Raw genomic sequence first — 27,037 nt, forward strand, 5'->3', positions numbered from 1 at the left:
CCAGTTTTGTCATTAATCGGCGGTCCCTTTAAAAAGAAAGACTCTTTCAACTCGACAATGGAAATGGTGATATGAATGGCGACGGGACCAATTCGATATCTTTTTCCATTTTTTTTTTTTTTTTTTTTTTTTGTGTGTGTGTTCCAAGAGTCTCGCGGATGGACGTCGCGACAGTCTCTAGAGTCACTCGTCATTCCTTTCGCCTATCCCTTTTCGACACACAACACAGGTCCCAGAAAATAGGAAATCAAATAGGAAAAATTCCTTTTTTTTTTTTTTTTTTTTTAATATACGGTAAGTAAGTAGCAACACTATTTTGCATTATTAGGCAGTCGCCGCCACCGCGCGAGCTTATTTCGGTTCTCATTCAAAAAGACCGCGCCCGTCCAGACTCGACCAATTGACCAATGCAATTGGATTTGGGTTTTCTTTTTTCGCTCTTGTGTGCCCTGTGTGTCTCTTTAATCTATTTTGCTTTTCCGATTAATTCCCTGTGCGCGAATTGTCGGGCAAAAAAAAAAAAAAAAAAAAAAAAACGTTTTCGACGCATAATTTTTTCGATTTTGGACTTGAGAAATCCAATAGGAAAGGTACAAAAGAGTCCTCTAGCGTTCAGTTTCGTCACTAAAATCTACAGTAAATAAAATCTCGACGAGAAAAGACTTATTGCTGATGGCTAGTGATTGCGAAAAAACGGTATCACAATCGTGAAATCTTGGAAGCGTGATTCATTTACTCGTAATCGTGTGTGGCGAAACGCGCTAGTGACGCGTCGATGTGGTGGGTCCCATGTCCGGCGCGGCAACCTAGCTCGTGTGTCACTTTACGGGCCGAGTAAAACGATTTCAAAAACAAAAAGCAAATAAAAGTTAAAAGGCGTGCAGAGATATAGGCAATAACAATGGCGACCGTCGACACACGTGACGTTAGTTTACAACAACAGAACCTCATTTCACCAGTCCCATCCGTGAACAGTAATCCACTCGCCCAATTGCTTCAGCACCAAACCAAAGTGAGTATTGTTAGGTGACGACATCCCGTTCGGCCGCCTTTTCAGATGTTGACGATGGCTTACCAAGTGTCTCACTCTTCGACCTCTCACGTTGTTGTTTGCATCTAGGAAACGGAAATTGTTAGGGGAAAGGTGAAGCAACTGACAAAATTCAGGGAGGATTATGAAGCTCTTAAAGCCAGACTGGAGACGCTGCCTGACAAAATCTCACACGAAGTCATGGTGCCTTTTGGAAAGTTGGCTTTCATACCTGGCAGAGTCAAGCACACCAACGAGATACTTTGCCTGCTGGGTGAAAATTGGTTTGTTGAGAGATCTGCCAAGCAAGCTGCTCAGATGGTGGAACGTAGGATAAAAGGTGACAACAACATAATCCACACCACACTCCCCAGACCATTTGCCCTCCATTTAAGGAATCCCCAGAGTCCTAATCTAATTAAACCAGCTGCTCATTACTTTGAACTTAGAATGCGATGAAACTCTGAAAAAGTTTCAAGGGGAGCTGAAGCTGATGGATGGCTGGTGTGACCAGACAAAGAAACTGAGTGAGGAACTTAACCTCAATCAGGGAGTCAACATCACCGAGACAGAAGAGGATGAAGGATGGAGAGGTATAATTTGCTTATTGCTGCTGTGGTTGTCTAGACGTGGCTTGTGTGAGTCACTGACGTTGTTTTGTTTTCTTCTTTTTCCCTGATGAATCTGCACAGAGGAGCACCGCATCAAAGTCAGAGAATACAAGCAGAAAATGGCTTTGTTGAAACAGCAGGCTGCAGAAGAATCTCATGAAAGATCAGAAGAAGAAGAATTGTGGAGAAGGCTAGACGAACTAGAGTTAGAAGAGGAGTTTCAGCACGAGTTGGACTTGTACGTTTTTCTCCCTACTCGATTTGCAATGAGGCGATCATTGAATGTTGTACTCTTTTGACTTTATATCAAGGTTAGGTGTTGGAGATGGCGAGTTGGAAGAAGAGGATGAAGAAGTCAACGAAGGAGTGAAAGAAGAACAAGAAGAAGAAAGAAAAAAGAAGAGCGTGCGATGGTCGGAATCGCCCGACGCAGTAAAACAGTTTCGCAGGGACGAACTGATCCTTCCACGGATGTCTGGCACCGCCTATGAAGACGACAACCAAGACACGTTGAAAATCACCTTTAAACATTCGTCTGCATCGTCAGCTGGTTCCAACAAGTCCAAATTTGTTTCGTTTATTCCCGTTTCAGTTGATGCCAATAATGGCGATCCATCGTCGTCACTAGTATCGAGCCCGTCTGAGCTCTTTCGCAAGTATAGAAACAGTCAAACAACGACAGACTCGAGTGTTGGCGAGTCGATGGGTGCAGGCGAACCCAAATCGATATTGAAAGTCAAAAAATCGACGACGCCGGTGATTGAGATTGTGCAGCAACGGAAGGAAGAGCGGCCAGACGGTGGCTCGACTGCAGATCCAGATCGGTCCAGTTTTTTACAACAACAACAAATACCCGCCGCCATGGGTGATGAGGTCAAGGAGAGAGGAGAAACAGCTTCCTCTTTGGTTGCAACAGCACAAGGAGAAGACGAAGAATCCGTCAACACCCACCGACCCGTCAGTCGCTTCAGGGCGGCTCGAATGAACAAGAAACTCTAAAAAAAAAAACATTTAAAATCTCTCCCCCTCTCTCTCCTTTAGAAAAACAAAATAATAATCACAATGTCTGGCCTGCCATCTAACGGACCTTGGATAATGACGGATGCCTCTTGCATAGTCCACTTGTGTGCGTGTGTCTGTGTACGTGTGTGATGGCATGAAAAATGGACAAAAGAAAATGTTTGGAAATTTGTGTTTGTTTTGTTGTACCAAATTGTATTGAGTGCCGAAATGAATCGGTACAGCAACGCAAAATAAACCAAAATAGACTCACTTTTTTTTTTTTGCACAAAATCCTAGAATCCTTTTCCTATTTCTACTACCTTCATTCTCGAATCAGAAAAATAGAGATAAGAAATATTTGAAATCGCTTTAAAAGTTAAATACGTTAAATACGTAACTGGTTGATGAGGACTGGATGGTTTGACTTGTCAAAAAGGAGAAGTTAAAAAGGTGGGGATCGGAAAAAAAAAAAAAAAAATCTAAGCTCTTTTTTTTTTTAAATAGAGAAGAAGCTGACGAAGAAAAACAACGTCGATTACAAGTGAAGAAAAGGGAGAAAAAACAATCAGCTAAAAAGGCTGTACGCGATGATGCCCATCACTGAGGGCTTACACTTTCGGGACGATCAATAAAACGGGAGGAAGCAAACAAATGAAATGTTTTCCCTTTTACGAATCACCGTTTGACGAATGCATCAATACAACTGTTATACATAATAGAATCATCTCTCTCAGGGTCTTCTTTCCTTGTTGCCTATGTACACAATCGTTATAAATAAAGCAACTGTAGGTGCACATGTACCGATGGTTACCATGAGAAAATGAAAGGATCCCAATAATTAGAATAAAATGAGGAAGTTGAATGAGCTAGTTCTTTTTTCTTTTCAATAGCAACAGACCAGACTAGCTTCTTTTTCTTCACACTTGAAAGAGAAAATTATTTTTTTTTTTTTTTGTCAACGGAATTGATCGGCCAGTTCGAGGAAATTGGCCGGCGCTTGACGCGTCGAATGATATCGAGTGCAGAAGAAGAGATTGGCGCTTCGATTGAGGGGAGGCGCCTGTAATTGTGGCCGGATGCAGAAAAACGAATGGGCATTCGAGGGAGTTGGAGTTTCGCTAGCGGCTTCTCCTGACTGTTGATGATCCCTCGGCCCGTCTTGTCACCAGGCGTCCGTGTAGCGAACGTCGCACTCTTGCAGTGACGGAAGTTTTTGCTTCAACTTCTCAAAAGTCGTCGCCGATAACGTCGTGCTGTTCAAGTTCAATTTGCGCAAACTCTTCATGCCTTTGGTTTTCGTCATATTCATTTAAAATAGGTCAAGTGAAAATTGTTAGAAAAAAATGGACTTACTGGCCAAGCAAGCGACACCTTTGTCGGTGACGGGCGTTTCGCACAAGTTGAGCACCTGCAATTTGTGCAGGTGTTCGCTAATCAACTGCAAACCGGGGTCGCCAAACTAAAAATACATTTTTCAAAATGTATAGAAACAAAGATGGTCATGTTTGAAGCTACCTGAGTAGACCACAGATTGAGGTAGCGTAGAGAGGGCAATTTAATGAGATGCTGGGCGCAGGCACTCGTCACCTGCGTGAAGGCCAAACTCAGACATTCAAGGTTGCCCAGTGAACCGCAATTGAGTAGCAATTTCGACAGATCATCGTCTGTCGATCGATTGGGTAATGTCAATTTTTTAGGTCCACCCTTTTGTTGCTATCGATGAATTATTTTTAGAAATGATATCCATACTAATTATTAGAAAAATGGTACCAATTCTTTGAGATGAAGTTGGCGATCGCACAGCTCGAAATAGAGACGACGGCCCGATTCGGTACTCTGCAACGTTGTGGCCACTTGGAGCGGAAGAGAATCACGTTCTTCCGTTCCACACTGCGAATTATCGGCTTCCAATAGGTTCCATTCCAGCATGAGACAAAGCGTTTCCTGCGCCGATGAATGATCCCGTAAGGCCAACAGTTGGCAAGCGCCCACCAATTTCGTCATGGACGCTAAAAATGCTTTGCGACGACAGCAACAGTCCAGCAACGTCTTCAGCTATTAGCGTACGTAATTTATTATTTCAATGAAAATTATACGTGACGTTAAATGAAATTACGATAGAGGCCCAAAGAGATCCATCGTCGGAACAGGCTGCCGATGACGGACAGATGACGTGGAACCAGCCCTCTTTGCCTTCGCGGATGCCCAGGACGCACTGATGGACGGCGCAACGGGCATCGTTGCCAATGGCTCCAACGACGGTCCCCATTCCCCTAGGAAAAACAACATTTGAATACGAGAGTCCGTTCCCATAATGAGTGCAACCTACTTGATAAAGACGTCGTCAACGAGCGCTTCGTCAGGGAATGGAACAGGTTGCAACAGCTGGGCCAAACCGGGACGCCAATCCTCGAATTCACAACTAAAATAAATAATTAAATAACTAAATAAACAAAAGAAAAAAAATATTCGCAAAAACTAACGCAGTTTTGATGATGGTCAGATAACATTGCATATCCCAAATGTTGTTGTTGTTGTTGTTGGACTTGTGGGGTCGCTGGGTCTCATCTTGAGCGAGCGGACGATCTTCGACGGCCATTGGTTCAACAATTGGTGCAGGCGTCAATTTGTCTTGGTTGTGGTCAACGGCATGATTGGTTTGGATGTTAACCCAGTCGGACGGATGACGTTGTCTTCGACGTCGGTACTCGTAAATGCTGAAAACAGCAGCCAAACAAACGGCCACTAAATTGGGTAGGACACGAGGATGCGGACAAGCACTTCCTTCGCCGTGAGCACTGCCAAAAAATGGAACATCATAAAGGACGGCATTCTGAATAAAATCAATAAATGAGGGACGCACCTTCGCACAAAGTCACGAACGGCCTGTGGCCCATCATTGTGGGCGTAAAGGACACGGATGTAGTCGTGAACGAAACGTCTCATAAATGGATTTTTCCCAAAATCCTGTTTTAGAAAAGATAATATTTTTAAAATATGCAAAATTAAATTTAAAAAAATGAAGGAAACTGACAACGTTGTGTTTGAGGATGCGGTGGACGACGGATGTGAATAGGCCTCGTACGAGAGAGGATCTCGGATGGAGTCGACAATGCCGGCTGAAGGCGGTGCACATTTCACGCGACGGCGGCTGACGTTCAAGGAGCGGAGACAACGTCAACAATAAATCCTCCAAAACTGTTTGTGAATAATAACAGCCACCAGGCATGCCGATAGAAATGCGATGTTGCTGATGATGTTGCGATTTCTCTTCCTAAAAAATCAAGACATAATGTTCTTAATCGAGTTCTTTTTTTTGAAGGTTACGCCGGCAATTGACGTCATCAGAGATAAAAAAGAAATCTAGGAAAAGATGATGACGGCAGCCAAAAAGGCCAAGTTTTTGTTTGGGAGGAATACTTACGCTGACGGTGGAGAGCAGAGACGAAATGACTTGAAAGGGCGCCTGGGCGATGCAGTGATCCTGCAACGGCGTCGACGTCGCCAATTCCACCATACTCTAATTGACGTGTCTATTTTGATTCATCAATTCAATATTCATGTTTTAAAAACATAAATTACCTTGACTTCTTTCAGTAAAACTTCCTGCCTGGTTGTCCGTCTCGTGATTTGGTGATATCGAAATAGATTTTTCTAATACAATTTAAAAAAAAACATATTAGCATAATGCATAATGCATTAAGCAGTGTGTATGTACCTTCCAAATGATGGAGTGATACCATTGGTCTCGCACGTACGCGTTGTTGGCCTGCAAATGAATAAGTATTAATCATCGATCCGTTTCTATTTTTACTTTCGATTGGAAATCGATACTATCAACTCGTTTCCGTTTCATTTTTTTGGCCGAAATCCCGTTAACTTGTGCATCGTAAATCAGAACATCGTTAAAAAAGAAATCAAAGGCTAAGAAAGAATTCGACATTTTCCTATCAAGAGAACAACTTTGAGCTCTGACGTCAAACGTTGGCTGCTGTGACGTCGCACCATGTATTTTATTATTATTAGATTTTCTTTTTTATAGTAGGGCGTACAGATTGACGCCCTCTTTTTTTCCTTCAATACACGACGCACCAAACGTCGTTTATTTTTTGTTGAATTACCGGTTCGTTTGGCACCTAACTCCCGTCATCATCAAACACAGCAAAAATTGCGCAGCTTTTAGGTGTTTGTTCATATCCGGTTGGCAAAGAATGACGCCACCAACTTGTGAATTTACAAATTCCCAATTCATTTTGAATCAAAAAAAATTAGGAAGCAAACGAAAAGGTAGAGACTATTGCACTCGCCACTGATAAACGTCTTATCGTCTTGTAATCTGTAAGGCTGATGACGTGCAATGATCGAGTTGTAATTCACTCGTGATGGCAGTTGCACACGTCATCCAGATTTTGAGAAAGGGGTTTTTCACAGGTGAATTGATCCAGGCTGCTGGCCAACTGCTCGAAATAAATCCCAACTATTTAAGAGAGTGACTAAGATGAGAGGGAATGGATTTTTTGGCTCTGGTGCCAGAGGAGAACGATGCAACAACTCAATTAAAAAAGATCAAAGAGCCGAATAAGTTTAGGGGGTGAAACAGACGCTCATGAAACTTTGGCGGGATCAAAAAAAGATGGACGATTTCCATAGAGGCGTAATGGTTCTCTCACGAAACTATAAATAGAGGATTCTATTTCGAGACGGGGCCCATTTTAACCCAATCGATGCTGTGCGATGAAATCCAATTTTTTACCTGGAGAAGAAGACATCCTTCGGGCAAAACGATGCGGATCAAACAATGTTGCGGTGAATGGCTGGCCGGAGTGGCAAAGCCAACGGCTCCCATCACTTCCGTCGATCCGGGATCGGAATAACTGCGATCCCACAAGTAAGCGGATGAAGTCAGCGAAGAGGAAGACACCACCAGACTGATTTCCTTCATCGAAGAATAAGGCGTCGATTCTTCCATGAAACCCGACGGCTAAAGGCCCCAAAAATGTCGTCAATTCAAATTCAAATTCGCAAATTAAACAATTACCGTTTTCGAAGAGATTTGCGCGTCGTTGAGGTACAGGTGATGCGTCTCCCAGCGACGCAAGAATTTCGAGCTCAAAATCTTGCCGAGGACGGTGCCCGAATGAGTGACGCGACACAACTGGATGTCGCCCTCCGACAAGAGTTTCAGGAAGCGCCGTTGGATCACAGGTGGAGGAGGAGACAAACACGACGACGACGCGTCCGACGCTTCCGAGTGAGGAGCGACGACGCTGCACGTCGATCGAGTTTGGTCCTTGTCTTCCACCGCCATCGAATCGTTGAAACCGTAAGACGATTTCGAATTTCTTAATTGATTCTTGTCGGGCGTCTCTTGGTGATGGTCTGTCCGTTGCAAACGAGACACGTGCGGAGTGGCCGGCGCCGATCTGCAAACGCCCAATCGCCTTGCGTCCGTTGATTGACAAACGGGCACATCGTCCATCACAAAGTCAACACTCGACGTGCCCTCATGACCAATGGGCGATGAAACCGTTTCCGGATTGCGGCGATGATTGAACGGACGCGTCAACACTAGCGCCGAGCGACTATAGCGGTGATTGAAAGACGTTGTTGTAGACGGACGACGACCTGACGAATGCAACGAGTTCAAACTACTACTGGCCGTTGTGCGATCGCGTCTGATAAACGCATCGTGAACGGCCGGTATCTGTTGATTCACGACGGCCGCCGCCGCTAGGGCCGTCCTGTCACTGATAACCGGCTGGCCAGCTTGTACGTCATTGATGATCTCGTCTCTGGTCACCTGTTCTTTGCCGAGCACGTCCTTTCGGCGACGCCTACTGCCGCGATTGGCCGTCCCTCCGTGATTCGACAGACGTCGTTCCAGTGCCGACGCGGCCGACGCACAGGCTGAAGGCGAATATAAATCGGGAAGCGTTTGACTGCGTCGTTTCATCGTCGACGTCGGTTGGTTCAACCAGATCGATTGCTGATTTAAAATGCATTCCTTGGCCGTCGGCGACGACATGATGGACGTCGAGTCGGAAGACGTCGTGGCGGGGGTCAGCAGCAATCGTGTGGCGCTCATCAATAAATCGCAGCACTTCATGTCGGCCGGACGACTTCAAAAATTGGCCAGATGTCTTTTATCCTTCTGCGTAAACGTAGAAAATGTTTCCAATCAACAACTTTGAACAGAAATACACACACAGAGAAAATGGTGGCTTCGCTCGTCCAGTCTATTGGGCAATATCCTGGACGGTCAGATTCGAATGACGACATTTCCCGTTCTTGAAATACTTCTTATATACTACTAGGTGCGTTTTAAAACAGGAGATGGGCAAAATTTTAAAAATTCACATCCGCATAAATCAAGAGAAAACGGCTGATGGGGTCATCACTAGCTGGAAAAAGGGAAGTTCCCTTATTGATTGCGTGTAGGGAGATTCCCCTTTCTCGTCTTCCATCCTGTGACGTCTTTCGCTACAGCACGAAAAAAAAAGAAGAACTGAATGAAGAGGTAGGAAGAAACATTCTTTCGACTCATTATTGCGTCCGGGTGCCAGCATTTATAATGTTGACAGTCGTAATTAGAAAAGACAGCCATCTTGGCAGAGACACAATTTATGGAGCTCTCCCGCGAACAAATCGGCCACAAAAGAAAAAAGAGGCAGACTGTTATCATAATAATAATAATCTAATGCAACTATAAAATAGCCTGTGGATAACCAAACAAAAGAGAAAATCCAATAAAAAAAAAAAGGGCTAAAGGAAAAAAAAAAAAAAACGATGACGTTGTTTTAGTGGGATTGTTCCGTCCCGTTTACTCCTCGAGACTCTCTCTGCAACACACGAACAAAGCGTGGCAAACGAAATAATGTATACATGTCTGAATGAACAATGGGAAAGTCGGCCATCGTCTGACGATTGCAACTCTCTTCCGCCTACTATCGTCCATTTTTTTTTAACTAATCATCACCTCCGATTGACCATAAGTGAATCTCGCAATATAAACGATTTAAATATTTTCTTTCAAGCCTTCCCACCGAAATTAGGCATTTTCTTTCCCTGCCTTCCGCTGCCAAAAAGCGGATCAATACTCGTCGGCCATGGGCAAACGGTGCGGCGGCGCAACCCTTTGCACGCTGACAATCGAAAAAAGGGGATGGCAAACATATTTTTGAGGCAAAACCGAAATTTTGTGCGTATCTTACCTTGAAAGAAAACTGTTTGAAATGGCGACATGATCAGCTCTCCTCCCCCCTCCTTTTTTTCGTTTTGTGGAGGTAAAAAAACCGTCAGCCTGCAACAACAGCTGTGCACGCACACGAGAGAAAACGGAACGATCGGCAGTGCAGAGCCACCGACCTAATTTTAGATCCGGGTTGTAAAAGCCGAACGTATAAACACAATAATCGTCACGGAATGTTTTTTCTACAGCCAGTTGTTTTCCCCAAAAAATAGAATTTTTTCTTTTTCTTTTTTGGACTTTTTCAAAAATTCTTTTTGAAAGGGTTTCCCATCATATGCGTGTGTTTTTAATTTTGGTGGCTAATCTCTGACGTAAGTGCAAGTGGCACATAAACACAGACAATCTCTCGACACTCGAGTAATGAGAATAACAATAATAACTTTGAATGTCACATTGAAAAAAGAAAGAAGGACACACACACGCACGGTCCTCACGAACGAACGGCGACGGACCGAACGCTTCGACGACTGGCGACTCAACTGACGAACTTTCCGACCAAAGGCTCAACAACAGGAGAAAGATTTTTTTTTTTTATTAGGGAGAGGAGGTGTGGCAGTACTAGTGGCGCTCCTGACGGCCTGAATGGAAACTAAGTGTGTGACGTCATTGAGTCGCCATTGATGTGTCTCTACTTGGTGTGCTTTACGCTTGACACACTCTATACTAGAGAATCCATTATTAGCTGCATTTCAATAATGAAGTAGATTGAATCAAGTAAAAGAGAAACTTTTTAGCGATTGTCGACCTTTGATGGCCACACCCAAGCACCTTCGTCTTTGATGTATGCAAATCACCAAAGGTTTCATTTTTTTTTCTTTCTGTGTCAGACAGTTTCAGTAAGGTTTCGAGACACGAGTAACTCACTAAATGGATTGTTTGTTTTAGATGTATGTCATGTTGCAAAGGGACGTAGGATTTCATTATTGACGCCTTTGTTTTAAAACTCAACCTTTAGTATATTATCGATTTTAAAAAAATAATTCCAGTGAATCATGTCTGACAATCAAAAAAGGAATCGATGTAACCTCGCGTCTAATAAATGCAGCATGCAAATAGAGTCGTGTTCATTATGCACATTAGAGGCCAGACACAGGAAATCTAGATAACCTTGATTTGTCTATAATAGACCCTACACACGTACGTTTACTTTACGACTTGTCGAGCGGGAATTCTTTGCCTATTGGAAGCCGCAAGGGAAATGAAAGTCGTCTACCGTCATAATTAGACCAATATTCGTCCTAGTTGCACGAACGAAACCTGATCCCCCAATTTCCCTGTTATAATCAGGAAACAGCACTCTATACACTTCCTCTCGCATGTTACCTCGAATCTCTTCAACCGTATACAACGTCCCAATCGAGTCCAACCATGTCTACTTTTGTTTTTCAATCCATTCATTTGCATATCTATGCGCCATCTAGCTCAATCGATCATTCATTTTATTCGCTCTAGTTTGTTTAGCCAGTTTCCCCTTGTTTTCAGATAACGGATTCGTGAGAATGTAGGCCAGTTTGGCTATAAAGTATTTTTTAATAATGTCGCTAATCATGACGACGTGTTATGAGCATTTTTCAAGAAGGATATGTGCACAGTACGTTGCATGAATAACGCACATTTGAACGTCACTCGATCACGCGCTTTTTATCGTCGCTGATGGCGTGAGGCGTAATGAATTTAAGATCAGGTTCATGTGTTAACACATTGTTATCTGAACTTTGTTTGTCATCAACGTATTTAAATAGATTTTCACTAACCTCATGGCAATAGACCAAGGCGTTTCCAGACTGTTTTGCATACTTGTAGAGGTACTGTAGAAAACCAGATGTATATAAAGAAATGATTGTGACTGCATTCGACCGCAACTCTATATCAAAAGTAGGCCAGGGACAAGAATTTGGTAACACGAATTCGGTGACCCTTACGTTGAACGCGTAGCTACCGCTGTCTACACACACGTACTGGCACTCACGTACATGCATATCTGTAAATAGAAATGCAAACAAAAAATGTAAATACAGTAGTCCGTGCATAATTCGATAAGTTTCAACTCATATTCATGATTTATTCAATAAAACCATTGTTTAAAAATGCCATTCACGGATATTTCCCGCACTGCTGAAAAATTAGTGAACATTGTAATCGTTAGGTGGCTGCAGTATTGACTTTCACCGGTGCAACTATTGATACAAGCAATTGGTCGTGTAAACATCGTACGTCGGTACAAAAAAAAACGTGCCACTACATCACAAAAAGCATAATTACATGAGGAATAATGAAACGTACGTATAAATGTTTTGGCAACATCATTTAGGTGCTAACAAAAAATGATGTTGCAAAAATTCCAAGTGGAGCAATCTCTATTGATTTAAGCAGACGCGCTATTGATCGTGCTGCCATGAATATCTATTAAAAGGTCAGCCAATCGGCAAAACGGCCCTGACGGGCGGGGGAATGTTGTTTATTCATGTCGTCGCACAATAGCTGAGACGATTGAAAAGAAGGGCACAACAAAACGTCTCGTATCAACTTAGGGCTCGTGACCGTGTTCGCAGAATCCCTCGTGAAAATTATTGCAACGTCATCAAATGGCCTTCACGCCGCACATCAAATGAGCTTTTCAAACACGATTTGCCGTCACAACCGGATGCCACGCATTATTTTGAACGAAATTTTAGCGGGATATTTTTAACCTTTTTGTAGCCAATGATGAGCTGTCATTCCCATATTAACTCAACGAGTTTCAACTCATCGAATAAACAACAGGATGCAGATGTGTGAGGACAGCCCATGCGGGGAGTTTTCCCGCACGTGCAACCATGACTTGCTTTTTGCGACTTGTTAATTATACCAAATAGGAAAACTTTAATTGAACTTGACTTTGTGTCATTGGCTTCCGTTTACGAATTGCGGATGAAGCTGTTTCTACACGTTAATCCAGAATGGCGGAATTCGGAGAAGATGTATTTTAATGAACGTAATGTTGAAATTCGATTAGTGTTTACAGTTTTGCCATAAATATTGAAAAAAGGGGCTGGAAAAAATGCGAACAAAAGTAGTTTTGGCTTTTCAAAGAAATGTTTGTTAAATTCTGTCAGCAGGTGGCACTCCTTTTACGAGCCAAACCTTTAGCCATGTAACGCTTCGACCACCACTGTAGCGTTCAAACATGCAAATCATCCCATTTTCAAGGTTGATGCCCGTGGGCAAAAAAATAGGAAAAAAAAAGGCTATAGAAAGAACGGGATCTTTCAACGCTGAATGCCTTTCCAAATGTATGCGGAGCTTGGACTGTCTGCAAGTTTCGAAGCGACGATGGAGCTTTCAAACTCGTTTCTACCTGTGTTCCATTCACCTGTGCAACTCATTTGTCTTGTTGTTGTTGTTTTTTTCCCTCCCATTTATTCTAAACGGCATCAACGTATTCGATACCCGCATCCATCGTTTGAGTGCAGTTGGCAATCAAAACATGTGGACGAGGATCACATCAGCTGGACCAGCAGACGCGCAGAAATGGGCAGAATCTTTTACTGCCCTTCTCTCGTCTAAACGTAAATTGCGGCATCTTTTTCATAGTTTTTTATTACATATCTTGGAATAGTTTTACGTCTGAAATTGATAGCCAATGTTGCCTAGATTGACCATTACTCTTGGTTCAAACAAAAACATAGTCCCTGTCAAGCCTTAGGACATGCTACGATCTTTTTGCATTCCAGATGGATCTTCGCTTTACCACAGTTTTCTGCGAGGCGAATTCAGCAACGAAAACCTCGAATTCTGGCTGGCCGTTGAAGACTATAAAAATTCGAAACCGAAAGACATGGCAGCTAAAGCCCAGCAAATCTACAAGGACTTTTTGACTGTCCAAGCCTCCAAAAAGCAACAGGTATAACCTAGTCTGTTTTAAGAACGCACCATTTTTGTTCACTTTACATTTAGGTCAATTTGGATGCCGAGACGAGAGCCATTACGCTGGCCAACGTCCAAGCGGATAGTCCTGACCAACACGCATTCGATCAGGCCCAGAGAAAGATCCAGCACATGATGGAACGCGATTCATACCAACGTTTCCTCAAGTCCGACCTCTTTCTCCAAGTCATCAATGGAAAAAACTGGAAAAGATTACTCTCATTTTCTTCATCTCTACCTTAACTCGATTTGCGTTTTAAAATGATCCAATTTCTTACCGAAAGCACATCAATTATTTCTCCAACCGTTTCAAACTATCTGGTCTAGTCTAAGGCAAATACAAAATACGCAACAACATTCGATAAGCTTTAATTAATCTAATAAAAAAAAGAAACGGGACCCGCCATCAAATGTAATTCGACAATACTTTTCCGCACCGAATCATCCTCTGGAATAAACTCTTAATGTGACAATAAAAATTGGCAAATGCTCTTCTTTTCAAGGCCAATGACCATCACCTGCAGGATGGGTGGGAACCTTTCGTCATCTCCCGAAACAACAACTCCCAATGTCACGTCCCTGCCGTGTGGCAAACTGCGTAAGAATAAGGATATGTTCAGACAAAAACAGGTTCGATGTACTTAAAGAAGGGATGAGATACTGGGTGTGGTTCTTATTGAATTAAGTTTTGCCTTAATGAGCGATTTCTGGGGGGGTATAAATTGAAGAAGCTAGACAATACAAAGACACACTTGAACGTCAAGTTAACACAACAGCTCTCCCCTCATCTACTCTCATCATGTACAAATCCATGGTATAGTTTTACACTTTGATAAGTTATTCATTTTTACTATCTTTTAACTTGCTACAATTCTGTAGACTCTTTTGGTTTTGGTGGCTTTGGCTGCTTGCGTTGTCTCCATGGAGACCCAGGACCAGGAAGCTGCTGAGCAATACTACCGCCTTCACGGTTACTACCCCAGTTGGTACTCTTCCTTTGCCTACTCCGGGTACCCAGCTGCCTACCCAGTCGCCTACCCAGCTGCCTCCACTGTCGGAATCAAGAATGTAGCCTATCCTTATTACGCTGCTTACCCATATGCTTACAGCGCCTATCCTTATGCTGCTCCGTACATGCCCTACGTCGCTCCGGCCGCTCCGGCTGAGGCCCCTGCCAAGGTTTAATTTAAACGCAAAGGTTACAAGAACATCAGAGCTGAGCTCAGGTGAAATGTTTGTCACTTTGTCACAACCCGATATCAAACTTTTCTGTGTGTTTTAGAACAACTATTGGCGCGAAATGAAAACAGTGAAAAATAAATAGATTTCAAGACTTGAATTTCAAAGAAATTTATAAGCTAGAAGTGTCGACGGCCATCAATGGTGGGAGTGGCCCTGCTGATGATAGACTTAACAATACAACGCCCCATGACAAAGGAAACTGCTACAAAAAGGCCAAATCGATTTTGACTTCAATGTCGTTAGCACGTACGTGTTTCAATTTACATGTAAAATAACTTAAATCACTTTCGGGAACTAGTTAATGAAAAACTTCCACCTACATCACGTTTGACCCGTCCAGGGCAATTGACGCAGAGACATTGACTTTGTTAGAATGTACAGAACAAAATTATTTCTGTAAACTCTTTTTGGTGCAGATCGAGTTCGAAAAGATGAGATCCATTAGAAATGGAAAACATGCCCGTACTTAAAACTACACGGCTCTTTTTAAGTTACCACGTGCTACAGGTTAGGTTAGTATTCTTCGTTAGAAATGATAAACTAAGCGAAAAAAGAAGAAAAGAAAGCGGGGGTGAAGGATAGGTACGAAATTAGTATGATTAACGTGCCCTTCCATGCAGACTACGTCAAGGATGGGCAACAAAAAAAAATGTCCTACCTTTTTTTCTCCTACGAATTTCCAAGAAGAAGGTCACGAAAGGACACAGTTTTTAGTTCTTAATCTTCCTATCGTTTTACGTCTTTTCCACGTGTTCTACGTTAAATTGAACTCTTTGATCACTGCCAGTTACAAGTTGTACATCTGCTTGAACACCATAGTCTGCTTACACCATGATGTACCCTTGTACACCATGCTTACACTTGAACAAAAATTGTTGAAAATAGACGACTTTACTAGTCACTAAAGCCAAGCACAAAGAAACTATTGATTGGAAAGTTTTTCACGTTGTTGAAAACCACATGATGAATGGTTACACTGCCCTTGTTCTACGCTTCTCTTGATAAATGTCGAGAACAACAAATGCCAAAATGGGACTTGTCCGGACTTGTTGAATTTGCATTTTTCGCTGTGAGCTAGAAGAGGCTTCTCGATATGGGCTACTTTTTGAAGCAGACGAAAACGAAAAGTCAGGCAGCAGAAAACATAAAAAATTCCAGCATGGCGTCCAGATATTCAAGAGGTGGTCGAGGAGGACGCGTTAAAAAAAAGCATTCTTTCCTTGTGAAGGCTCGAAAATACGGCAGGAAAGGATTATACGGTAGAGGAAAAAATGTGGACGAGGAAACCTATAATTATTTCGTTCGTGTTATGGAACGGTTAAATGAAGAGTTTGAAGACGAAGAAGAAAAAGGTTTGTTTCGGTTCTCGTTGTTGTTATTTATTTTTTTATTGACGAGTTTCAATGTTTTGCCAATCCAGATATGTTTGTCGTTAACGTGTTCGAGCAGACCACAGGAAAAGAAATGGACCTCATTTGCAATCAAGTGGTGTCCAAAGTAATGGAGAAGCTTCTACCACTTGCCAAAAATGAAACTCTTGAGTTCTTTGCTGATTTAATGCTGAAGAACATGAGAATCATCTGTACAGACCCTTATGCTAGCCATGTCTTGGAAAAAGTATGCAACACTTTCTTTTCACTCATTTAAAATGGCCACTAATTGTCTCTGGTTTCTTCATAGGTCATGAGAATTTGTCTTGAGAAAATATCAAAAACAAATCCAGAAGATGGCACAGATCAACATTCTGCTTTCTGTCTCAAGTGGCTTTCTTCAGTCAGCCGCTATGCTTTCAATAACGTGGAGGAATTTATCTCTGACATCTATGCTAGCCATATACTACGAACATCACTGGAATGCCTTAGTGGGGTAGAACTCGACACGTTGCTGATGAAAAGCTACCGCTCCAGAAGACACATGGATCCTACCGCATCTTCTGACGCTATTCCAAAATACGAGTGTGCGGAATTCGTCACAATGCTACGTGATTTCGGTGAAAGGTTTGCCAGCTGGCCCCAACTGCACGGTAATCATAACATCGCATTGCATTTATAATGTATTTAAAGAAAAGGTTCTACAATTGATTAGACATGGTGCATTCCCAGGATTCATCTGCTGTGATCCAAACGGTTTTGTTTTGCATGAACAAGACTGCGCCTGACCTTTGTAAGAAACTACTCGACTTTCTCGTCAAAGACATTTTATCAGCCATACAGCCAGATGACATGTTTTCCAGCTCGGCTGTCGTTCACACATTAGAAGTCTGCGTGACTGTTAGCGACGATGAAATCTTCCGGCAGCTTTACCAGTCCCACTTTAAGGGACGATTGAAAGCATTGGCAGAGAATTTTGACCTAAAATTCTCGGTTGTGAAGTTACTAGACGCCGTCAAAGATAAAGAAGTGGTATGATTGTTTTCAAGTTGATTCGACATTGGCTTTTAACGCATGTTCTTACAGTTTGCAGAAATATTTGAAGAATTAGCCCCAGCCATGGAAGACATATTCGCCGCTGGATGCGGTACTGTTGTCCTGAGTCTAGCAAACGCGTGTAAACGCCTATCGACTCTCCAGGCCAAGTTTTTGCAGGTATAACAGAACTTTTAATTTACCCCCAACGTAATGCTAATATTTCTTTCATATAGAATTTGATGGAAACGTTCCATTGCTTCACACCTGAAATACGCCAGATAAAGATCGTGCCATTGGTGTCTCGTCTCATCACTTACGAAGTGGCTGAACAACCGGCCGAAGACCAACCTGCTTTCAAGTGCCACATCATTGGATCGCAAATTGTGCAGACATTGTTGCACTTTGGCAAACCCATAAAAATCGTCCAAAGTCTATTGGAGATGGACACGAGCCAGCTGAGAGACTTGTTGAATGACTCATTCGGTAGTCGGATCATGGACGCTTTTTATAGCGCTGAATTTGTGGGAGAAAAGAGTCACGACAAACTCTTCCAAAAGTTACAAGGGTGCTTTTGTTCGTTAGCCACATCCAAATTTGGTTCGCGATCGTTAGATGCTATTTGGCAAGCGAGTTCTGTGAAAACGCGGCAATTGATCGGAGAAGAACTTTTACAGAAAGAGACTGCGCTACTAGGCGATTTCTTTGGTCGTCTCATTTTTGGAAAATACGCTTTGCCGCTTCTGAAGAAACAAAAGAGCGATTGGAAGACGATGCAAGATAAGGAGAATAAAAAGAGGAAACTGTTTGCAGACATTGTGGATCCTATTCTTGGTGAGTTTATGTTTAATACCACTAGTCTACTGAGTTTCATTGTTTATTTCGATAGATGGCGGCGAGAACTCGGATCGACTCAATAAAAAGAAGAAAACGAAATCTTAATTCAAATTATTATTATGGTTTTCTAATACAGCGTGGACAATTCAATGCAAAGAGACCTTATTGACGTTTGTCATTTGTTGTCAATAAGCAAAGTTTTTGAATAAGGTTTGCAAAAATTTGCTAAGTTTGTTTTAAACTGATTATGTCTTACCTATCTAAAGACATACTCACATATCGAAGAAAATAGGCTTAATTGGCATTCGCCAGCAGGGTACAGGTACTGTCCGTATAATTATCAAGAATTGGATCACATACGGAGAAGAATGAGTGTGAATACCCAACTTCTCAGCGATCCGTATTCAAGTTTAAATACTTCACAATGCAATAACCAGGATGTTTACGACTTTAATTTTGTTGAAGTTCCTCACAACTGGCTCAATGAACTACTCATTTGGGAAGGCGGCATCACGTTCAACGTCGTTTACTGGTCTATTATTTTACTCTTTTCCTTCGCAGTTCTTTACTTCCTCCGTTGGAAATGTCGTTGGCCATTTCTAATCCAACGTTTCGACGGGCAGGATGAACCAACACGTTCCAACTGGATCCTATCCATCGACGAAGAGGTGGTCGGTAAAGATGGCGCTACATACCTGTGGTTCCAGGTTCGGCAAATGATTGCATACACGTGGATATTGATCATCAGCATTGTTCTTATAATTGTCCATCGTTATGGCGATAAACAAGGAGATGTCAAAAACCTTAATTCAACGACGCTTTATAACATTGGAGTTAATGGGATCCACTGTGTGTTTTGCTTGACGGTGCTGGTCATTTTGGATAGGCAAATGTACAACCACGGACTGCAGCGTGGCATCAGATCATTTGCTAGTCCCAGGATTTCGGATAGAGTTTGCAATCGGCGCTGGCTCATGATCAGTGGACTTCCTCTTACAACCACAGTCGATTCACTTTTTGATGACTTAAAGAACAGGTTCGATTTGAAGGGCATCTGTCGTGAAAACATTCATTTCGTTTACGATCTCAATAGTCTATGGCCAGTGAAAGAAAATTTGAAATTAGTAAGGGAAATCAAGCGTACTTTGCTAAGCACAGGACCTCAACAGATACAAACTCGCTTTTGGGAATGCTTTTCCACCGAGGAGACACCTGGAACTAACCCAGACGATGCATTGACGTTCTACAGTGAAATGGAAAAGACTCTGCTGGACAAACGAGACGATATTATGAATAACTTGCAATTTGTTGGAATAGCTTTTATCGGTTTCGACAGTCCAGCTGAAGCTAAAGCAACTAAAAGTGCAGTGAAACAAGTCCAGCGATCTACCTGGTTTGGAAAGGATAAAGAAGACGATCAAGAATTCCGGCCTTCCATATGGACCATCGGATATGCCCCACCCGGCTCTGAAATGAACTGGCCGAAATTGCAGCAAAGGCCTCCTTTATGGAAGAACCTAATCATCTGGTTGGTAATAATCTTCATTTATTTTGGGTACATTGCTGTCATGGCCGCACCTGGATACATCGTGCAATCATTCCGGTTAGTAGGACGAGGAACAGACGAAATTTCATTAACTTGGCAATTGCTCATCTTACCTCATCTTGGGTCTTTCTTCACTCGCAGGATGACCGACTTTGTAACCAAAATTGACGAGTACAGACATCACACGACTGTGCCCAGCATCGAGTTGGGTAAGTTACACACCGTTTGTCATTTATCCGCCGTTCTTTATTTAATAAGAATGATGGCCATGAAACCACTTCCGTTGGTGTTTGCTGGTCAGTTTGACATCAGGGACATTCGGTGGGAATGTCTCTTTTTCCCAGAGCACGGTAGTTTCTTGAGTTGTGCTATCATCGTCAACACGGCCAGTGGAGTGCTAATGAATCACACAAGACTAGAATTTCTCATATCTTACCTGTTGAAGTGGTTCACCTGCCGATCAGAAGCAGAACTAACAGTATGGAGACAAAATTATCGTCTTGGCTTTGATTTCACAAGCAATTATGCTGAACTTACCAGTAACTTTGGATTAACGATGCTCATCTTCATCATCTTTCCCGTTTTGGGCGTCATCTCGTGGATCTGCTGCATAGTGAGATTCGTGAGCGACAGGGCAGCCATGATGGAAATATACGCCGTCAGCCAAACAAGTGCCGATTTGCATAGAGAACCGATAAACATGACGTTGAATTTGGTCATCTTCTCTCCTTTAGTTTTACTTGGCTATCGGATCATTCAGTTGGGTCCAAACACCGTCCAGCATTTGGTGGAGTCGACTTTCTTAGCACCCCTTTGCGTAGCAATCTTGTACGCTTTGTATTTGATTGATGCACACGTGCGATTTCATTGGCAGAAAGTCGTCTGCTTACATCGATTGTTTGGTTATATCGATGACGATGTCGAAGAATCGGATATGATCGATAATCTGAACAACATCCTACACGAATACGATCCGTTGGCTAAAATTCGTCAAGAAGAAATGTCGTACAACATGACTGTCTAAATTTCCTTTGAATTAATAATTCTTGTTTGTGTGCTGGAATTCAATAAACTGTCGATTTCTTACTATAAATTCTAAATTCGTAATTTCCATGCGATTGATTTGAGACGTACAAGATGTGAACGAGTAGACGAAGGATCATGTTTGATTATTTTCTGCAGTCAGTACACATACAAAGAACAGGAGAAGACGATAACGTTCGTCGTGTTTAGTTTTTGCTTACACATTGATGATTTTTTAATAAAAGCTTTGAAAAGGACGTTCTACGTGTGACGTCAGAGCAATGACTAGGAACTCGACTTGTTTCAAACGGATAGGAAAACACATGATATCGAAGCGCAATTACAATAAAGTGACCAGAGAACTAATTGTTGTGATTCATTTTAGTTTAGAAAGTAACAATGAGTGCACAAAAGAACAAAAAGAAAGGTGAGATCGTCGCATACAAGTCCATTGTTAGATTGGGGTTTACCATATACAATAATATCAAATATAGGATTCCTGGTTAGGGGGATTTCTACCCCACGTGATACACACTCAATGGTTTAGGTTAAATTATGACTAGCTATCTATCAAAACGTTGCGATTAGTTTCTATTCTAATGCATAATATAGTGCCGAAAATTTAGACTCAATGGACATAGGATGCCGAACTGGATTGCTGTACGGGACTTGGCGTCTTTGAATTGTTGCGATGGCGTGGCTGCGATGAAGATGACGGGCTACCTGATTCGCTTTGATGTTCCATCGATGATGAAGGAGCAGCAGCGGCGAGCATCACTTGAGACACTCGACCGCAAATTTTGTGATGAACTTCCCAATGTTTGTGCTGGCAAAAGGTAGAGCAATAACGAGCCACGTTGCATCCACTGCACGTCTCGTTAGCCCGTCTTCCACAGTTCCAGCACAATTCCTTATTAGCTGGCGATGTTTGATGATGACTGCTACTCATCATGGCGTGCTGGCCCAAAGCTGAAAGAGCTTCTTCAGCTCCTTGACGACGGGCTTCAGCGGCCAATCGTTCAGCCCGAAGACGTTCGGCTGAAAGTGCCCTTTGCAATTCGATCATAGCTGCCCGTCTGACATCGTGAACGGCCTCCTCTGCTTTACGTTTGACTTGATTGACACGATCTTCTGTCGCCTTTAATGTTTGGGCAATTAATTCACCTGCCTGACGTCGCAATTCAGACGCTTCGTACGTCACTTGCTGCTGATGAAGAGACGTAGACGAATCTCTTCTCTTTTGTTGATTGTCGTTGCTGGCCCGATGTTGCAAAATGCCCAATGCACGTCTCGTTTTTTCCACCATCGACAGGATACAGTTCAACATCTTTAATATGTTTAATGTTAGTCATTTGTCTTTGATTTTTGAATGAAATGAAATCAAACCGTGTGGATGTTGGCCCATTCTTCATCGCCTTGTTGAGGTTGAAAGGACGCCATCGGATTAGAGGGATAGGCTGATAACATTTTATTTGAAGACATTTCACGTTGACGTGAGCCTCCACCAACTCCCGATGTCATTGGATGTTGATGTTGGCTACTGTTGTCTTTGGGCGGCATCCAAACAGGCGGATGAGATGCCACTCTTTTTCTCGTCTCTTCCACCATATCTCCACCTCCACTGTTTTCTATCAAACTGCCAATCAACGAAATTTATCAATAATCGTTGGAAAAGCACCAGCTTCATAAACAATTCATATCTGAACTACAATTGCAGGTGAATTGGCTGCGCAATTGGCTTTCTATATTTAATGAAACCCAACAAAAGTCAAGAACTGTTGGCAGTTCATCAATAATGAACATCATTAACGATTCAAAACGTTGCTAGCATGCAAATAATAAACGAGTATAAATACCTGGCCGAAGCGCGACGTTTCCTTCCGTTTTGCTGTTGCACGAGTTGTGTAGCCTCTATGACTGATTCATCAGCAGCCGTTTCACTTCCCGCAGGATGGGCACCTGGTTGGAACACCTGCCAAACGCTGAGCTCTTGTTCAGACGTTGAATCTTGAGACTGCAGCTGACTGTCGAGCAACAGGAGCGCTTTCACATGCTCTTTCGTCGTCTAGACAACATTGTAGCAACAAAAGAATGTGAATAAACGTTTAAAATGGAAGAGATGATGTTTTGCATACCTGACTTGCAGGGTTTGGCTGGGCTAACAGACGGGCAGGATGAAGTCTGGCAGCTAATTCTCTTCGTAATCCATTCAATTGTTTATCGAGTAGAGGCAGGACGAAGGATCGAAAAGACAAGTGAACAATTTCATTGACACGTTGCTGAAACTCGTTCGAGTCTATGACTCCAATCTGATGGCCAACAAAAAGAAAGAAAAAAAAAATGGACTGGTGACATATTCAACACAGAACAGCCGGAATATAAAATCCCAAACAAACAAACAAGCGAACCCTCCAACTTCGTTTCTCTGCTCCTGTCACGTCCTCCCCTCTAAAGAAAAAGTTGGGTTTGCGAAACAGATGTTCTTAGCACGTCACCGCTGGTTCCGAAAAACTCGTGATGCTGATATAGCATCTCTCACAACCATCCCTTCCCTTTTTTTTTGGGTGGGGATGGTATTAGAAACGTCTGGGTTAGTGCACGTTTGGTCTAATGGTCACGGTCGGGGCCGGTCTATATGGGCCGAAACGGCCGTGAAAAGTCATAGGATCGTGAAGGAGCTAGCCGCCAATGGCCGGATGAACGCAGCTGTTGGTCCCGCTGTCCGTTCAACGTCAGCAGATAACGATGTGTGGAACACGGGTCGCCTTTCTTCTAACGTAAGTGTCGAGGTTTTTTTTTTTTTCACGACTTGTAGTCACGCGTTTGATGTCATTTCGATAAAACTCGCCAAACAGATGAACATACTAACCAAAAGATCAGTGACGATTTGCAGCGCCCTGTCGGAATGTTGACGTGAAATGGAACCCGATAGTTTTAGGGTGGCCACTAAAACTTGTTTCAAGGGCGTCGAATCATCAGCGTCGGGAGGCGAATCATCTTCTTCTGGATGTTTTTTACGACTGGGTGGAGTCGACGTTGTTGTGCTGTGCGGAGAATATCCTCCACGATTCGTCTCAGCTTCCTCCTCTTTGGACTCTTGTTGGGGCGACAAGTTCTCGTCGGGCATGTTTAATTTTTTGGTGACTTGCTGTTGAATGCGAAATGAAAATTGCGATATAAGTGAAAACGAAATGACCCCCTTAAAATACGTTGCGCGCAATGAAGTGTAAAACCTTTTTTGTACGAGTGTAGTACTAATAAGCTGCTGCGGTGTGTAGGTAACACATGTGCCAGATACTACTACAACACTCTCTGTTTCTAAAAAGGAAGGGGGGAGAGCCCAGCTGTTGCGACCGAGCTGCGCCATTCATCCGCCACATGCGCTCAGCGCAAACACATGCTGACATCCCATATGGAGAATGACAGACGAGGCATAACACACAGAGAGGGAAATCTAGTTGCTGGCGAAGAAATAGAAAAGCAATTCCCTCTTTTTTTTTTTGAGGCCGACCCGCATCTGAGACCTCTTTTTTCTATTGGGGCCGAATGAAACAGGGTCTTTTTACTACTATACAAATTTATGGATTGCTTTTTTTAATGTAGTCCCATCATATTTTAGAACTTACCTTTCTTTGAAATGTTGTAGCAAAGAAATATCCGAACGTTGTAATTGAAAATGAGAAAAAGAGCTGACGTGTCGCTACCAACGGTCGAAGAGCAACTGCTGGGCTTGGCACCAATAAGCCCTCTATAACCTCTACCCTCTCTGAAGAGCTCAAGAGTCGAGGGCGTTGCGCGCGCATCGAAATAACAACACACAAGGAAATGGGTTTCACACGAATGCCGTGTTATTACGACGGTTCATTTCACTCGTGACACGCAAAAATACGTTGAAAATGGGTCACGTATTATCTTTTATACCGTACGATTGATAGACAAAATTTTAAGACAATTGGTTTTTTTCTTGAACGAAGGGACCATATGATGCAGGCCCCAACGGCTGTCGGCGTCTTGTCACGCGGGAACGGACGTTACCAGGTGCCAACTGTCGTCGCTAGCGAGAAACAACTTGGCCTTCAAGGTGTTTCTCTCACAAACTTATAGACTTACCTAAGAGATATAGGGCGTGTGTGAACTGACATATCCAGACGCTGGAAAAAGAAATCCGCGCACAGCTGCGCTTCTTTTCCTCCATCTCTTTGTCATACTCCCAGCCATTTTGTATCCAAGTCCAGTCTTATAATCCCCATCTATAATCCTTAAGTCGCAGTCTAAATGCGCTACATTGTTAAGTCCGATTTAATTGCGATTGCATCCAATAACTATCATTTTTTTTTTAGACAAGATATCGGGAGAAAATGGCGTACAAGAAAAGACTGTGGCGTGAGAAGCTGGGACACAACAAACAGGATGGCAAAAAAACATGGGCCTAAATCTTGCTCCGGGGCCTCGATTCAATTTCTCACGGAAAAGACGATGTGAAAGCGGCTCGTTCACATGGTTATACAGCAGTTCCGCTTTCCATTGGTTTGAACGAAAAGAGAAAATCCTAATGTGGGACAATCCACACGTGTCATCACAACTTGCTGCTGTTGTTTGTTATCGTTGCAATCGATTCACGCGAAGCATCATTGCTCATCCGAACGCATTACACACAATCCTTTTGTTCAAAGAATTCAAATATTTTTTACGACACCGCACGTTTCACGCTTTAAGCAATATCTGATAACTCATCAAATATGACTTGGGGTCTTTTAAATGATTACATAATGGCAAGTGCCTAACCGACGCGTGTAATATGCCCACCATATATATAAACGCTTGTGCAGGGAACTATAGAATGAGGACATCACACCGGTCGGCAGATGCCTTCGTTCTCAGCCGGATCGCACCTGGATGAACTGTGTCGAGTTCTCCAGCCATCCCTCTGGGCACGCGGTCCAGCTTATTATCGTCATTATTGTAGATATAAATACGTTTTCGCTCAGGATGTTGACCATGTCTTTTGAACACACACACTGTCCTTTAGACGGGACTTGTCTTAAAAACGAAATCAGGAAAAAAGGGAATCCATCATTTTCTAGGCTTGTACAGCTGGCCCATGGCCGTTAACGTGTGTCAATCACAGGCAGAGCCAAAGAGCACACGAAAAAAAGATTTGAACGAAAGATGGATAAAAAAAAAACAAACAAAAAGGGTGACGACCGAGTGCTCAAGACAGTTCAACAGTGGTGGTGAACGCTCTTCAGAAAGCTCACGCAGCAAAGACGGCATGTGTTTGTGACAGAAAGACTACTCGAAAACGTCTCAACACGCAACGCTATCTGGCAAAAAAAAAAAAAACTGGCCAAAACTCGGTTCCTCCTTCAACACAGTCTGGAACGTTCCTTTCAAATTTTTTTTCATTTTTCAGACGGCCTCTTTCATTATCAAGACGCCATCACCACGCCGTGTAACTAGTGCCGTTGACACCGTTCAACAACATCCGCAGCTCGCACGAATTTCTTTTTTTTAATTTGACTTTATTCCTTTACCTTCATTCGAATCGTTTGATGTGGATGCACTGATAAAAACATTGACCACTGAAAGACACCTCCGTTCACGAGCTAATACCAACACAAACTGAGTGGCAAAAAAAATTTTGGTTCAAAACGAGGGGTGAAAGAACAGATGTTGATACGACCCCCTGGATTAAGCAAAAAATACACTCGCTGCCTATTGTATGGGTGGCTCCACCTGCCCCCCCCCTCTTAATCGTCGTTGAATCTATACAATCGTTTCACAATTGTATCAGAAGCGCGTGCACACAAATGGGTCAGATGCTTCAACTGCTGCGTTCCAGGTGTTTCCCATTTTCTTTTCTTCTACAGTCCCTGCAACGAATTTTTTTCTTATCAATAAACGAGACGCCATCTGCTGTTCCCCAGTAGTTTTGACAGCTGATATTGTCATTTGCCCCCCTTTTTTCTAATTCCAATTTTTTTTTTTTTGTGATTTGCTCCATCTTGTCGTCGTCATTCCAATTTTGTTCTTATTTCTCGTGCTTGTTACGACGTCTGGTTCTTTTCTCAAGTGAATGACGACACCTGCCATCGCCATTTCTCTCCAATGCGCCAAAGAAACGAGCCCAAAGCAGATGCGCTTTTTCCTTTTACTTATTTTCCCTTTCACTACTTGCTAGTCCAA

The 27,037-nt window shown here is 42.8% G+C and overlaps 7 protein-coding genes across 9 annotated transcripts; 5 read left to right on the plus strand and 2 right to left on the minus strand.

Annotated features, from left to right (window-relative positions):
* Positions 1–663: 663 nt before the first annotated feature.
* On the plus strand, positions 664–2,921 carry LOC130698474 (unconventional prefoldin RPB5 interactor 1-like). Its single transcript, XM_057521128.2, has 5 exons — positions 664–1,012; positions 1,121–1,370; positions 1,480–1,623; positions 1,723–1,879; positions 1,953–2,921. Exons 1-5 carry the CDS (start codon positions 902–904, stop codon positions 2,638–2,640), a joined length of 1,350 nt encoding a protein of 449 aa, XP_057377111.1. The 5' UTR covers positions 664–901; the 3' UTR covers positions 2,641–2,921.
* LOC130698457 (C-Maf-inducing protein-like) lies at positions 2,915–10,356 on the minus strand. The gene is made up of 15 exons (XM_057521105.2): positions 9,855–10,356; positions 7,682–8,794; positions 7,397–7,624; positions 6,362–6,412; positions 6,226–6,297; positions 6,068–6,163; positions 5,678–5,917; positions 5,507–5,610; positions 5,127–5,441; positions 4,973–5,065; positions 4,760–4,916; positions 4,414–4,698; positions 4,159–4,356; positions 3,997–4,102; positions 2,915–3,930 (listed from the first exon to the last, which is right to left on the minus strand). The coding sequence occupies exons 2-15, from the start codon at positions 8,747–8,749 to the stop codon at positions 3,806–3,808; spliced, it is 3,138 nt and encodes a 1,045-aa protein (XP_057377088.1). The 5' UTR covers positions 8,750–8,794; positions 9,855–10,356; the 3' UTR covers positions 2,915–3,805.
* A 2,827-nt stretch (positions 10,357–13,183) lies between these two features.
* Positions 13,184–14,160, plus strand: LOC130698478 (regulator of G-protein signaling 1-like). Its single transcript, XM_057521134.2, has 3 exons — positions 13,184–13,440; positions 13,606–13,775; positions 13,829–14,160. The coding sequence occupies exons 1-3, from the start codon at positions 13,359–13,361 to the stop codon at positions 14,039–14,041; spliced, it is 465 nt and encodes a 154-aa protein (XP_057377117.1). The 5' UTR covers positions 13,184–13,358; the 3' UTR covers positions 14,042–14,160.
* A 361-nt stretch (positions 14,161–14,521) lies between these two features.
* Positions 14,522–15,137, plus strand: LOC130698487 (uncharacterized). The gene is made up of 2 exons (XM_057521144.1): positions 14,522–14,612; positions 14,678–15,137. Exons 1-2 carry the CDS (start codon positions 14,598–14,600, stop codon positions 14,981–14,983), a joined length of 321 nt encoding a protein of 106 aa, XP_057377127.1. The 5' UTR covers positions 14,522–14,597; the 3' UTR covers positions 14,984–15,137.
* A 1,016-nt stretch (positions 15,138–16,153) lies between these two features.
* LOC130698467 (nucleolar protein 9-like) lies at positions 16,154–18,432 on the plus strand. The gene is made up of 7 exons (XM_057521117.2): positions 16,154–16,392; positions 16,461–16,657; positions 16,721–17,063; positions 17,126–17,442; positions 17,497–17,625; positions 17,682–18,279; positions 18,335–18,432. Exons 1-7 carry the CDS (start codon positions 16,200–16,202, stop codon positions 18,385–18,387), a joined length of 1,830 nt encoding a protein of 609 aa, XP_057377100.1. The 5' UTR covers positions 16,154–16,199; the 3' UTR covers positions 18,388–18,432.
* A 218-nt stretch (positions 18,433–18,650) lies between these two features.
* LOC130698683 (calcium permeable stress-gated cation channel 1-like) lies at positions 18,651–20,852 on the plus strand. Its single transcript, XM_059494516.1, has one exon. It carries the CDS (start codon positions 18,651–18,653, stop codon positions 20,850–20,852), a length of 2,202 nt encoding a protein of 733 aa, XP_059350499.1.
* A 145-nt stretch (positions 20,853–20,997) lies between these two features.
* LOC130698468 (protein CBFA2T1-like) lies at positions 20,998–26,456 on the minus strand. Of its 3 annotated transcripts, none has more exons than XM_057521121.1 (6): positions 26,386–26,456; positions 23,721–23,999; positions 22,987–23,160; positions 22,708–22,916; positions 22,238–22,487; positions 20,998–22,178 (listed from the first exon to the last, which is right to left on the minus strand). In XM_057521121.1, exons 1-6 carry the CDS (start codon positions 26,425–26,427, stop codon positions 21,480–21,482), a joined length of 1,653 nt encoding a protein of 550 aa, XP_057377104.1. In that variant the 5' UTR covers positions 26,428–26,456; the 3' UTR covers positions 20,998–21,479. The 3 variants fall into 3 exon arrangements, with proteins under 3 accessions (XP_057377104.1, XP_057377103.1, XP_057377102.1); XM_057521120.2 differs by lacking the exon at positions 26,386–26,456 and adding an exon at positions 24,478–24,688; XM_057521119.2 differs by lacking the exon at positions 26,386–26,456 and having other exon boundaries at positions 23,721–24,568.
* Between the last annotated feature and the right edge of the window lie 581 nt (positions 26,457–27,037).

This window comes from Daphnia carinata, chromosome 3 (assembly GCF_022539665.2).
Source record: "Daphnia carinata strain CSIRO-1 chromosome 3, CSIRO_AGI_Dcar_HiC_V3, whole genome shotgun sequence".
Taxonomy (NCBI): Eukaryota; Metazoa; Arthropoda; class Branchiopoda; order Diplostraca; family Daphniidae; genus Daphnia; species Daphnia carinata.

Excerpts from the sequence above, each read along its gene's own strand:
- LOC130698457 (XM_057521105.2), bottom strand. The coding sequence starts at position 8,749 with ATGAAGTGCTGCGATTTATTGATGAGCGCCACACGATTGCTGCTGACC. Across the intron at positions 6,164-6,225 it reads TTTTACTGAAAGAAGTCAAG|AGTATGGTGGAATTGGCGAC; the intron begins GTAATTTATGTT and ends CACGTCAATTAG. Across the intron at positions 5,442-5,506 it reads GTTCGTGACTTTGTGCGAAG|TGCTCACGGCGAAGGAAGTG; the intron begins GTGCGTCCCTCA and ends ATTTTTTGGCAG.
- LOC130698467 (XM_057521117.2), top strand. The coding sequence starts at position 16,200 with ATGGCGTCCAGATATTCAAGAGGTGGTCGAGGAGGACGCGTTAAAAAA. Across the intron at positions 17,443-17,496 it reads CCGTCAAAGATAAAGAAGTG|TTTGCAGAAATATTTGAAGA; the intron begins GTATGATTGTTT and ends ATGTTCTTACAG. Across the intron at positions 18,280-18,334 it reads CATTGTGGATCCTATTCTTG|ATGGCGGCGAGAACTCGGAT; the intron begins GTGAGTTTATGT and ends TTATTTCGATAG.
- LOC130698468 (XM_057521119.2), bottom strand. The coding sequence starts at position 24,218 with ATGGCGCAGCTCGGTCGCAACAGCTGGGCTCTCCCCCCTTCCTTTTTA. Across the intron at positions 23,161-23,720 it reads AAATCGTCACTGATCTTTTG|ATTGGAGTCATAGACTCGAA; the intron begins GTTAGTATGTTC and ends GTTGGCCATCAG. Across the intron at positions 22,179-22,237 it reads AATGGGCCAACATCCACACG|ATGTTGAACTGTATCCTGTC; the intron begins GTTTGATTTCAT and ends AACATATTAAAG.
- LOC130698478 (XM_057521134.2), top strand. The coding sequence starts at position 13,359 with ATGTGGACGAGGATCACATCAGCTGGACCAGCAGACGCGCAGAAATGG. Across the intron at positions 13,441-13,605 it reads TGCCCTTCTCTCGTCTAAAC|ATGGATCTTCGCTTTACCAC; the intron begins GTAAATTGCGGC and ends TTTGCATTCCAG. Across the intron at positions 13,776-13,828 it reads AAGCCTCCAAAAAGCAACAG|GTCAATTTGGATGCCGAGAC; the intron begins GTATAACCTAGT and ends CTTTACATTTAG.
- LOC130698683 (XM_059494516.1), top strand. The coding sequence starts at position 18,651 with ATGAGTGTGAATACCCAACTTCTCAGCGATCCGTATTCAAGTTTAAAT.
- LOC130698474 (XM_057521128.2), top strand. The coding sequence starts at position 902 with ATGGCGACCGTCGACACACGTGACGTTAGTTTACAACAACAGAACCTC. Across the intron at positions 1,624-1,722 it reads AGAGGATGAAGGATGGAGAG|AGGAGCACCGCATCAAAGTC; the intron begins GTATAATTTGCT and ends GAATCTGCACAG. Across the intron at positions 1,880-1,952 it reads TTTCAGCACGAGTTGGACTT|GTTAGGTGTTGGAGATGGCG; the intron begins GTACGTTTTTCT and ends CTTTATATCAAG.